The sequence below is a fragment of the Vigna unguiculata genome, chromosome 6 (genome assembly GCF_004118075.2).
Source record: "Vigna unguiculata cultivar IT97K-499-35 chromosome 6, ASM411807v1, whole genome shotgun sequence".
In the NCBI taxonomy this organism is placed as follows: Eukaryota; Viridiplantae; Streptophyta; class Magnoliopsida; order Fabales; family Fabaceae; genus Vigna; species Vigna unguiculata.
In genome coordinates this window covers 17,416,897-17,430,714 of record NC_040284.1, presented here as the reverse complement: position 1 = coordinate 17,430,714, position 13,818 = coordinate 17,416,897, and the positions used below count along the sequence as shown (strand labels likewise).

At 33.7% G+C, this 13,818-nt stretch overlaps 1 protein-coding gene across 1 annotated transcript; it reads left to right on the top strand.

Moving 5' to 3' along the window:
• Positions 1 to 11,432: 11,432 nt before the first annotated feature.
• Positions 11,433 to 12,136, top strand: LOC114188480 (protein MAIN-LIKE 1-like). The gene is made up of 2 exons (XM_028077052.1): positions 11,433 to 11,951; positions 12,023 to 12,136. The coding sequence occupies exons 1-2, from the start codon at positions 11,433 to 11,435 to the stop codon at positions 12,134 to 12,136; spliced, it is 633 nt and encodes a 210-aa protein (XP_027932853.1).
• Positions 12,137 to 13,818: the final 1,682 nt, after the last annotated feature.

The window sequence follows — 13,818 nt, the reverse complement described above, 5'->3', positions numbered from 1 at the left end:
AATATTCTATTTTAATGTAACATTTATCTTATATTATTTTAGTGTAACATTCATCTTATATATGAATAATGTTAAAGATATTAAGAACATTAGGATATCTTTATTTGTAATGATAAATGGGAATATTAAAAGAGAATTTTATTTATTAATAAATAGGTTAAATTTTCAAATCACATTATTATTTTTCAAATTACACTCTCTTTTTTTCTTATAGAGAATTAGTTAAAAGATGTTTTCGAGAAGGAAAATAATATGACCACTATTTTTTACTACTTCTCTTATCACATTATGTACCGTATTTTAATTTCTTTTTTTAATCTAGTTAAAAGTTGAAAGCGGTGGCATATTAAAGTGGAATATCACTCTGTGCATTTGGGAGAAATTCTCACTCTCTTACCCTTTCCCCATTCTTTGAAACAGAACCCCTTCCTCTTCCACTTTGAAAAATTTCCAAACCTCAAAAAGTTACCATTAAAGAACCTCAACCCCATTTCAGGTTTCCACTGATTCTGCGCGTTTGGGGAGGTTTAATTTGTTTTCTCCTCACCTTTCGATGACACGCCATCCATATTTGACAATCCTCATCTTTCCAATAACCAATTACACAATGCAAGAGGAGACAACCAAACAATGGGTGCACACAAAAGCCCAAAATGTTATAATTAATTGACGAATTAATTCTATTATGTGACTCATTTGAAATATTATGATGGACTCAGTTGTAATTTAATAAAATATAAGAACCTATTTGTTATTATGGGAAGTCGTAATAAAATAAAATAAAGCTCAGTCCATCCAGAGAGAGGGTGTGAGAGGAGTAATGAAGGAAAAGAGATGGATTGGGAAAAGGAGGTTGAAGAACAGAGATTGAAGAACGCATTATTATTGGGTCTCTCATGGATCAAGGTTAGTATCCTAATATGATTTATGTACATAAATGTGTGATTATGTGCGTGAACATGTGAGAATCATGAATCTTAAGATCCTATAGTAGTTTTTTTAAAATGAAGTATTATTGCATGCAAACTACAACATAATTTACATATTTTTTTCCCAAATTGTGTTATCCTGAAATTATTATAAACCCTAATTATGAATTTAGGGAATTTATAAAAGTATGAATCCTAATTATGAATTTAGGAATTTTATGCTATAATAAACCCTAATTATGATTTAGGGATTTTAAGATATTATAAACTCTAATTATGTTTTTAATGTAACATCCCGCTCGGATATTACGGGATTTTAAATAAAATAGAATAAAATAATATTAAAACCTCATTTAATATAACTGTAGTTCCCAAAACACGGGAAATTTAAAACTTTCATTCATCATAAGATAAACTTTAAAACCATAATTATAAGCTTCATTACAATCATCAAAGTCTAGTAATATAAAATATTACAATTTATTTAGAAACACAAAACATAAAACTCAGAAAACTCTTTTCTCCCATACTAGCCCCGCTTCGGCTCTATGCCTCACTAGATCCACCTGCAACATCATTTGCTCTCGTGTACCACGTACACGATCATCGCCAAACACAAGCAGATAGAGTGAGCTAACAATTAAATAATCATATATATATATATATATATATATACACACACACACACACATACATACATACAAACACACAAAATGAATTCCATCCTTTGATTCTATATCACATGGCCACCACCATGTTACCCGTGTTCTACGTCTTCTGACAAGTACTACCTCAAGATGTTTTGCTGCCACACCTACTAGCCACAACTGGTAGAGCATGTGCCGGAAACCACACTACGGACCACACTCCGTAACGCCAGGTTGAGTTTCCAATACGAATAACATTCGTAATGTTCCAAGACTACCAAACTCGTTGGTCTCATGCCAAGGAGGGCAATCTATCTGGACCCGCCATATGCGTCACAACACGCACACTCACACCGATAACACTCACCAACCCGAGCCACAACTCAAGAGTTCATCGTATTCATCTGCCATCCCGAGCCACAACTCAAGAGATGTCATTCCGAGCTACAACTCAAGGAATGCCACGTGCTTAATCCCTATCTCGAGCCATAACTCAAGGAATACGTTCTAAGCCACAACTCAAGGAACCCAGTAAGCCGACCTTGAGGTATCACCAAAGCTTTGTAGATCACGCACATCCAAAGCAAACAAAGCTTATGCCTTTGCATCATCGCTTGACGCTACTCTAGAGCCGCCATGTGAAACTCATTTCCAGACCGCTTGGCGGGGGACACATGCCGCCAGGCGCCAAGCGCCTCTGATGCTATTGTTTTTGCAAGTATCGCCTAGCGGGACAACCCTTACCACCAAGCGCCACACGCTTCAATACTCCACTGGTTTTGTAGCTATCGCTTGGCGGTCAAACACCACCGCTAGGCGCTACACCAGTACTTGCGCAGTACTGGTTTTTAAGCACCCAAAACAAAGTAAAATCAATCATACTCTTATAATTATGCATATCCACAATGAAGAATATAGGCTTCTAGAAATCAACATGACTCCCATGCACAATCTCAATTTAGATGGCTTCATCATACGCATACACAAGTATCACCATATATCATATACATCAATCCTCATATATATATATATATATATATATATATATATATATATATATATATATATATTTCACCCTTTAAATCCATGCTAGCATTTAATTCCAACTTACGAATAACGTATGCTCAAACAAATATAAAGCAGCATCACTCTGACAATTTAAGCACATAATCCTATGCACCAATGTAAATTAATATAGCATTATTGCCTCTCCTATGCAACAAGTTAATTTATATTGACACACATGCATTCACCAATAAACCAATTCTAAACATGTGACTAACCAAAGGAACATTCAAATTCATAGAGACTTACAACATAACCCAATCATGCTTCATTAGAAGTTACTTAAAATTGTCAAGAGCTTATTTATGCATTGTAAAGACTTCAAAACCAGCAATAATGAGTAACATATATCTCTAGCTACTGAACTCCAAATCAAATCTCCATCGTTCAAAGTGAAGAACTACACATTATGGACCACCTGTCAAAATTTCACCTAAATCGGACGGTTAACGAATTGAGAAATGTAGTTTTACTAAAACTGCACAAACTAGAAAAATGGTGGCGCCTAGCGCCTAGCGCCTAGAAGTTAGGAAGGTGGCGACTGGCGGTTCCTGATGTGCGAAAAGTACAAAAAATAGTATTTTTTGTAAACAGAACATCACGTGCATCGCCTGACGACAACTCTTCACCATCAGACGATTTTTATGACAGTAATCCAGAAATTGTGTTACTTTAACATGAGTCGCCTGGCGACACTGCCAAACGGATTATCATATTCTGGGTAGAACCAATATTATTTTCCGCACTCGTGAAGAACCCTAATATGTCTTTTTTACATAAATAAAATCTTTAAGTAAATTATTAGTTTAAAAATCTTATAGAATTCAATTCAAGCTATTGGTTTATTTATTTTTTTAATATTTTATCAATTATGTTCATTTGTATTAATGTTTTATTTTATTTTTGTTATATTCAAATTTTGTTGTCACGTTAATTTGCGATTTCAATATTGTAATAGTAAATCACTTGATACAGTAAATATTATAAACGAATTTGAATTAAATATTTGTAGAGATATTATATTTCCTAAAACAAAGCATATTATGAACATTATTTTTCTTCAAGATTATTCAATAGTATATTTTAAATATATTATTTTTACAATAGATTAAATTATATAAATATAAAATCTTTCTCTTATTTTATATATTTTTTAAAATACATTTAATTAATTCGGTGTGATATTTTTTTCTTACTTATTGTATATTTAATTTTTTTTCATAAAACTATATATAAAATAAAATGTGTTTTATTATTATTATTATTATTATTATTATAGTTTTAATCTATATTAATGAACTTAAATATTTTTAGAATATCATTTTAAATGAATAAATAAATTTATAAAAGTAAAAGTAAATTTTGATTTAGTTTACCAGACAAAATACATTATTCCCACACAAATATTGAAGTTATTTAAATAGGAACTTTTAATCAAGAATAATGATATGTTAGACAACTATATTTTGACAACTTTATTTTATAATCTGAGATGACATATTTTAATTAATTTAAAAATATAAAAAATTAAAAACTGTAAGACCGTTTAAAAAATAATACATCAAATTATAAAAAAAATTGTTGAAAAATAATTTTCCTTTAAGTAAATACATTACTTCTGCAAAAATATCAAAATTATTTTCATAATTGTTAAATATTTTTGTGAATAAATGTTAAACTAATTTTTATGCAACTAATATATTTTAATTATCTATAAAATTTAAATATGAGTATCAATTAAAGAATATTAGTTTTAAATATAATATAAATAAATATTAATTTAATTTAATTTTGGGTATAAATATTTTCATTAGTATCTCATTTATAATGTTTATTAACAACTTTAAATATTTGAAAAAAGTCATCATTTTTATATAATTTAAATAATACAAGTTTTTTACTAAAATTATAAATCAAAATATATAAAAATCCTAATTTATTGCACATTTTTTTCTAACTTTAAATATTATTATTATTTATAATAACAAAAAACATTATATTTTAAATAGTCCCGTGTATTTGTACGGGTAAAAACTTTATATATATATATATATATATATATATATATATATATATATATATATATATATATATATATATATAACAGCAGCAAATAAAAGTCAGAAAAATAAAAAAAATGAAATGAAAAAATAAAAGCAAGATATAATGTTTAGTAAAAGGAGAAGGATAATGATACTTTAACCCATTTTTTTGACCCACTTTTAACTCACCACTCTCATCATCTTTAGATCATTACATCACTACAAAAAATTAAAATAGATAATCTAAGGGTGATGAGAGTGATGGGTTAAAAATGGATAAAAAAATGGATTAAAATATCATTTTCCAAAAGGAGAAAGAGAAGAAGAAGGAAATGCATGATTTTTTTACCCCAGTACGGTTTTGCTTTTTAATTTCCCAAACAGCACACTGTTCCCATTATTTACCTCAATAGCATGGTTTTATTTGTAAGTGAGAATTCGGTCCCCAGGGATCCGAATTCTGAACTGGGTTTTTTATTTTTTTTTTCATTTTTTTAAATAAATAAGAATTAAGATTTTTGATTTTTTTGAATAAAATATTTTTAAGAGTTAATTTTCTTTTGTGAAAAATTAGAGGTTAAAATTATTTAAAAAAAAAAGATTTAATAATGTGTTTTTAGTTATTTTAGGTACTATTTGAAACAATGAAAAAATAAATAATTTTTTTTGTCTTTTTGAAATTTGTTGATTTTAAAATAGATTTTGTATTGTGTAGTAAGTTATTTTATGTGTAATTTGAAAATATTAAAGTAAATTTAATTTAGTTTTTTTATAATTTGTGTAGTGTTAATTATTTTTAATTGATGTTTATAAATATTGAAATTATAGTTATCTTTTAGTTTTGGATAATTTTTAAAATTTGTATATTATAAACATTGAAAATTTGTAAAAAATAATTTAAAAATGAAGGAAATAACTAAAATAATTTAAAATCATTTCATTATTGTATTTTAAATAATTTTGTTACTTGTTTTTGGTTTATGTAAAATAAGTAACAATAAAAGATAATAAGAAAAGATGTAGCATTGAATTGAATCAAGTATAAATTTATTGAACACAATTAAAAGTACAACATAAACTAAGTGGTTGATGTGGATCATCTAAGTGCAGGGTTATTAGGACAATGATTTCTTGTGTGTCCTTCAGTTTTATAATAGGAACAGTTCTAGATTGTCTCCTTCCTTAATGTCCATCTCAGTCCTAATTCTACTTGATTTAGGACGACCCCTCTCGCTTCTTTTTGTGGCAGGATGAGGCCAAACCTGTGGCCCTTGGTATGGTGGCCAATATTCTTCGTGTCTTAACTCGTCAAATAAATTTTCATATACTTTCATGACGACATCCAGCCTATAATGGGGACTTATGTACATGCTGAAGTCGTGATGTGCATGCTTGCAAGCTACAATAACATGTGAACATGGTAGATGTATTTTTTGAAACTTTCCACAATTGCACCACCTTTCATCTAATCTGACTACAAATTTTCCTGCAGGACGTATTTCTCTAGGATTCACCATCTCCTCCACTCTGAATCTTGTGGTATTTCTATCAAATTCAACAACGTGGTGCGTGTTTGACTTGGAGTCCACATCTTGTAGGAAGTTGGTCGCATATTCAGAGTACACATGACCAACATTGACCATTGTAGTTATTTGCCTACCTCTTTTCGTGAAGTATGTGTTGCACCTGGTGTACGTGGCCAATACTATGGATGAAATTGGCAAATTTCTTGTCTTCTTTAGGACAAAATTTATTGCTTCCGCCATATTTGTTGTTACATGACCCCACCTTCTTCCTTGATCATATGCAAGACACCACTGCTCCCTTGGTATTTGGTCTACCCAAGCTACTGCTTCTGGGTTGTCTTCTCTAATGATGTTGTAATAGTAGTTACAACGTGGCTCCGTCAATGCGTACGCTACAAATATAATTATAAGAATAATTTATTTTCTAATAATGGGTGTGAATAATTAACAGCCAAAGAAATGAAAAATAAAAATTTACATGTAATAACTTACCCATGTTGACGAGGTCCTTTTTCAGAGTTGTATTCTTGAATCTTTTTGTAAAATTTTGTGCAATGTGTCGAATACAAAACACCTGTATGCAGTTCCCTTCAGTCCAGCCACTACTAGGTCTGTTGAATGCTGCACTGATTGAATTGTGGCGGTCTGACATTAAGCATAAATTTTGTTGAGGCGTAACATGTGTCCTTAGGTTTTTAAGGAAAAAAAAACAAACTTCGGCGGTTTCACCCTCTACTATAGCAAATGCAATGGGGAAAATGTTATTTCTCCCATCTTGTGCAACAGCTACTAGAAGGGTGCCCCTATACCTTCCGTAAAGGAAGGTTCCCTCCACTTGCACTATTGGTTTGCAAAATGGGAAGCCATCAATGCATGGTTTGAATGTCCATAACACTCTTCGAAAGTGTTGTTGGTTTTGTAGGACCTCCTCCCCATTTGTAATTGGACTGGTTTTCAACTTGTATACAAATCCAGACAAATAAGTTTGCATGGCTTGTAATAGGCACGACAATCGGTTATAAGACTGTTCCCAGTTTCCGTACACATCTTCAATTACTTGTTGTTTCGCCAATCATGCCTTTCTGTAGGTTGTGTTATATCCCATAGAGGTCTGGATGGAAGAAATTATTGTTGCAATTGGTGTGGATGAGTCTGACTCCACCATTTGTCTTACATGTTGAGATATTATTCTTGAGCCAAAGTGTCTGTGATCTTGCGTTATGAGTTGTATGGCACATGTGTGCATACCTTCAACCTTTCTAATTTTCCACACTTGGTCCCTTGTACGTAATATTGCCTGACATTTCCAAGGACATACGTGTTGCACACATTGCACCCTCAACCTTGTTGTGTTTGAGTGTGTGGTTTTGTAGGTGCAATGGTTTGTTATGTAGTACCTATTTAAAGCATCTAGAAGTTGTTCCTTTGTTTAGAACCTCATTCCTTGGGTTAGTGTACCAACATCGTGCTCAAAGTTGTCATGCAACATTGTGTGGTGGTCATATGCGTTTGGAAAATCCTGGTGTGGGGTCTGGTTGTATTCTTCATATAATTCAAAGTGTTGTGGTGGGTTATAGGGGACATGTGTCTGAGGGTTAGGGTGTTGTTGTGGTATGGGGTGGACATGTAAGGTTTGGTCATGGTCATCATGTTGATCAAAAAGTATATTGTCCTCATCTTCACTAAACGCGTCTAAGGATGATGTAGGTAGACATAGGTTTTCAACTTCTACGATAACTGGAGGAGAGAACCTTTGGGTGTTGTGATGTGCGGGAGTTTGAAAAATATTTGAGGTAGAAGGACCGGTTAGTAGTTCGGTATATGATTGTATATCATTTCCCCAATCCCCTAATCCCCTAAGTAGGTAGTGTTAAGGTCAAATAGTTGTTGTTGTGGTTCAGTGTTTGGATGTGGATGATGTGCATCAAAATGTGTTAAAGAAATATTTTCAGAAGGTCTCGTACCTGAGTTGTAGGTGGTGCAGAGTTCAATAGATGTAACAGTTGGGGTGGCATGTATCATGTCGAAAGCGCCATCTAAGTCGTCGTCATCTTGGATCTGAGTGGTTGTGTACATGTTGGCCACAAACTTTAGTCGGAAATTTAAAGTGAATAATTGGAACTCCATCCCTTGGATCTCTATTTGCCTTCTCCATGATTATGCGAATAAGTTTGGATAAGTCGAAACCTCTATGGATGCAGATCATGTTTGTCTTTGCAGATGCAAAGTAGGCACCAATTTGAGCGTCACTAGCGATTTCTCCATCGTCGTATACACAGACAAACATTGACCCTTCCATCTTAGGTTGTGGTTGAACCTGACTTTCGATGATTTTTCACAGTGAAGAGAAATTGCAATATTAAGATTGTGACTTTAGAAAGTGATGGTAGTCTTTTATACCGAAATTAAAGTTATCATGTGACTTTTTACTATGTGAATATGTGACTTGCACGAGAATTAATGTTATCATGTGAGTGGCATGAGCTTTTATGTACTCATGTGATTCACACGACTTCTTATGTACCCATGTGAGTGGCACAAATTATTATGAACTCATGTGACAGACACGACCTCTAATGTTAGCATGTGACTTGACAACATTTTATAAGAGATTAGCATTTCACCATCCCCATTATGTAAGTTCAAATTCATTAAAATTAAAAGTTGCATAAACATTTGATGAAGAAGAACGTCATAAATAAAATTACATACTTTAAATAAGAAAATATAAACCTCAATCTAAGTTGAGGGACATGTTGAAGTTATTAGAAAATTCAAAATAAACTTCCTCAGGGATTGCATTTCTATGCCTTGCTGTAATAAAGGCCATTATCTCAACTGGAAGGTGACATGCTTTTGTCGTTCCCATGTAAAAAATGGACTCAACATCATCATCTCCACACATCGTACAAGATCGATAGTGTGTAATGTCGCCCGATATGAAGATCGGTAACCTGTAACGTAAGTCGACTTCATAGTCGTCCAACGTTGCACCATTGAATTCGTTGAGGATTTCCTGCTTAAGTTGGGACATCGTCATAGTATTTGTTATGGTCACCCATGCCGTGTTGGAGCTAATGTATGTATCTGAATAGTTATCTTCAGCATAGATGCTGCCATTGAAGTACACCAACACAATGAATACTGTAGATGTCATTGAGGGGTAGGAGTGATATCGCAATGACTTGATTAGATTGATGAATGAATTTATGAAGGGCATTATTTATAGCTTGATTGGCTTAATGTGGGATACAATAATGACAATTTTTGTTTGTTTATGTTAATGGTTTAGATTCAAAGTAGACAAATCGAACGCATAAGATTTAGATCCACTTTGCTGATCAACCAATGACATTTTGACAGTGATTTGTTTTGTAGTGATTTTTATTATGTGTTGCAGCTTTAATTATTTCGCATGTGATATGTCAGGTTAAAATAAAAAGCACTACACCTGATGAGTTATATGCTCTAGTCAATGTCATCACGTGAAAGCAACATCACAGACACAGTTGATATACACACTGCACGATGAATTCCAATCAGGCTTTATCCCACTTTACTTTGTCATGTGAACCCACTTTAATCTAGGGGTCAACATTTTTTTTTGACCATCAAGTAACCAATCCGCTTATAAATTATTAGGTCGTTCAGTTCACAACCATAACTACTTATTACCGAAACAAGGATGGTGCTCTATCACAAAAATAACATTCACAATAGTTTTCTTGTTGCTGTTAACTACGAAGGTCGCATTAATTGTGCTTTTTATGTGTCAAATACTATGAATTTGCAAATGTTGAAAGAAGAAATTGCAAGCTATCGTTGTTGCAGTCAAGGAAGAAGAGTCAAAGATGTATGGTTTCACAAGCCAGTGTTAGGACGTTGGGACCAATATGAAACAATTAAGCTCCTTACGGATGATGATGTTCGAGACATGGTTGCCTTCTTCCTTCCACTCCCACATGATCTCCCAATGAAACTTTCTATGACCCTATATCCTGCTGAAGGTGACAATTTGGATGCAACAACCTCAGCTTCAACCAGTAATGTCGATGACTAAGGCTTAGTTCGTTATGTGTTTATGGAAGTCCTAAAATTATGTATAGTAATGTTTGTCATTAGTACTTAATTTCCAATAAAGACTTAAGTGTGTGCAATGTAAACAAAGTATTTGTGTGTAATGGAACTTTTATTGAAGTACTAAGTACCTATTTTTCAAGGACATTATTTATGGTTTAATATTTGTTGTTGTATCTTAAACTTCTGTCATTGGTTCAATCCCATAAAACACTATTGTCATTAACACAACAAAAAAATTTTAAAAAAGTCATTCACTTGAATTCGGTGTACACCCTCTTTTACAACTAAGCACCTATTGTCTTTGCACATTAATCCCTAATCAGATTCACATTAATGACCCTTTATTAGTACTGAGCACCTATTCTGAACCTAATTTATGTAAAATTAAATAAAATATGTTGGTATTGACAAATATTTCGTTGTTTGGGCCATAATTCTGAAAAGGTCTCTGCATTGTGTAGTCACCATCATGCAGGCTTTAGTCAACCTCATGCAGGATTTAGTCAACCTCATGCAGACTTTAGTTACCATCATGCATGCTTTAGTCACCAACATCGGCAGACTTTAGTCACCATCATGTTGTGCAATAAACGTGTAAGGAATGTGATTCGTTTGTGTAATCCAACGACTAACTTTTCCCTTGGCAAGTGTTGAGTCGTCTATAAATGTTGAATGTTGTTGTTTTCAATTCAAGCTATCGTCACCAAATCTACAAAGATTTAATCAAGATGTTGCTGTGGAAACAACAACAACACATGGCTACATACATTTTTGCTCGGGTATGTTAATTGCATTTTTAATTTACAAATGTAATTATTAAAAATAATCACATCTTTTATTTATTTGGTTTAGGACACAGAAGGGAGCATTGTGTCGTCTTACTGTCACTTAATGTCTGAACCTCATCCAAGTATTGTGCCTGTAATACAAGAAGCAGGGTTTGGCGGTGTGGCTAAATTGCGACATCTAAAGGTTGACCATGGTTTAGTCACTGCCTTGGTTGAAAGATGGAGGCCTGAAACACACACATTTCATTTTCCAACTGGATAATGCACCATAACCTTGGAAGATGTGTCACTTCAATTGGGTCTTTGTGTTAACGGACACCCTATCATTGGTCCAACTATGTTAGATTGAGACGAGATGTGTGATACCTTATTATGTTTAACACCAGTAAAGGGGGAATCCATTGTCGGTTCTATGATAAAACTGAAATGGTTAAAGGATAATTTGTTGCCTATAGATGAAAATTCTAGTATTGAGGTCATTCATGCACATGCTAGAGCTTATATATTAGGAATGATAGGTGGTGTTTTAATGCCCGATAAAACTGGGAATAAAGTACATTTAATGTATTTGAACTACTTGAGTAATCTTCGAAGAACCTGTAGATATAGTTGGAGTTCAGCGTGTTTGGCTGTCTTGTACAGGGAGATGTGCAGAGCAACCGATGCACGTGCAAGGACTATGGGTGGATGTGCTTCGTTGTTACAATCATGGGCATGGTTTCACATGCCTTTTCTTGCACCCATTTCAAGAGTTCCACCAACTTTCCCGCTAGTTTGCCAATGGAGCGGCGGTCAAGTACTGAACTACAGAAATGTCCCCCACAATGATTTAGTCGGATACCGAGCAAGGATAGATCACATGCAACAAAATCAGGTAACATTTTAGATTTGTATACCGATAAATGGTTGTAACTTAATGAGTGACATTTTCAATGATTGTTGTAGTTTATTTGGGTTCCTTATGAGGGATTGGGCTCTATCATTGATGTTGGAGTATATCGCGACCAAGCAATATGGACGTCATGCACAAGTTTAATTTGTTTTGCCATTGTCGAATGACACCAGTCCGATAGGGTCAAGTTACAATTTCGCCTATCACAGGAGATCCATGAAGAACCCAACAACCTTGATCATTTACATAAATTAGACATGAGGGGGCGGCAAGATGAGAACTGGGTTACTAGACAGGCGTAATGGATACAGGTATGGAATAACAGGCGTGACCTTACATTGAATGGAGTACGGATGTTTGGGCCACTTCAACACACAATGGAGTACATGTCATGGTATACTTCAAACTTATGTTTATATTTGTCAGTTCCACAAATGTTAAATGATCCTAGAATGCATCGTCAATCAACATCGACAAATGTCCCACCACCACCACAAACTACGCATGACTTAAACACTCCTCCTCCACCACAAGGTATGGAGGGAACAAGGAATTCAGTTTCACTAAACTCAGAACTAGGCATACCAAGTATGTTTGCAACTTATGCTGAAACATCACCTTCTGCACAACCGTGGTTGCATACATATCCCCAAAGTCCAAATTTCTTTGAAGGTCTGCATCAGCCACAACAAGACTCAGTTTACTATGTCCACAATCCTTACACACAAGCATCATCATCTGCTGTAAATGATGATCATGAACCTGATGAGGAACATGAACGATAACCTTCACAGGTTGAAGAACCTAGACTTGAAGTGCATAGGAGGAACCCCACTAGAAACAGGCGTCGACCTCGGTGTGGAACTAGACACCACTACGGTGATTAAAAGGACAAATATGTACTTTAATATTGTATTACATATGTATTAGGTCATCTTTATGTGTTTGTAATAGTTTGCCATGTTTAACACAAATTCGCATATTAGTAATGCAAGAACTTAATCATTCCAAATGCTTCATTGCTAAATAGTGAACAACAACTTCTGTAGATAAAGTGAACAAGTTCAACCATCTTAAAGTATAATGTTAAAACATATAAAAGAAAACTTAATATGAACAAAGTTGTCACACTTCTCAACTTTCATGAAGTTAACATAAAAAGATATTGTCGTTGTCGGGACCATCATTGCGTGCCACTGAATGGCATGTTGAAGATCTTCGTCATTCCTTATAAAAAGGAACTCATAATGCCTTGTGCAACAAATTCAGGAGGGACATGGTACCAAAGATGGCTGAGTGGGGGCTCAGATGGTCCCATCAAATGACTTCTTATGATAATGCACATATAGTTAAGAGTAACGCCATTTGGAAATCTACATAAAGAGAATCTTCCATCTTCGAAATCAATAGCAGCATTAAAGGAATTATATGCGTTCAACTCCTCAAATAAAACCAGTTTTACTTATTATACTAGAGCGCTCCACAACTTTCAAACCAAGGAACAACAACCTTAAATAGAATTGACTACCTTCACCTAGATAGGGTGTCAAGAAAGATATTTACTCTCACCACTGTAAAAGGTGGCCTCACTTGCACCTTCTAATTATGACAAGACTGGTCAATTTTATTGGGAAGTGCCAAAACTGATAAATTATATTACTCCTCTAAAAGGTGATAGATACTTCAATTGAGATAACGTGCCAATTCAAAAATTTACTGTCACCATTGTAAAAGCTGGCACATATTTGAAATAAATGGTCTCACTTGCACCTTCTAATTATGACAACACTTGTCAACTTTATTAGGAGATGCTAAAGCTGATTTATTATATTACTTTTGTAAAATGTGA

Excerpts from the sequence above, each read along its gene's own strand:
- LOC114188480 (XM_028077052.1), top strand. The coding sequence starts at position 11,433 with ATGTGTGATACCTTATTATGTTTAACACCAGTAAAGGGGGAATCCATT. Across the intron at positions 11,952-12,022 it reads ATCACATGCAACAAAATCAG|TTTATTTGGGTTCCTTATGA; the intron begins GTAACATTTTAG and ends TGATTGTTGTAG.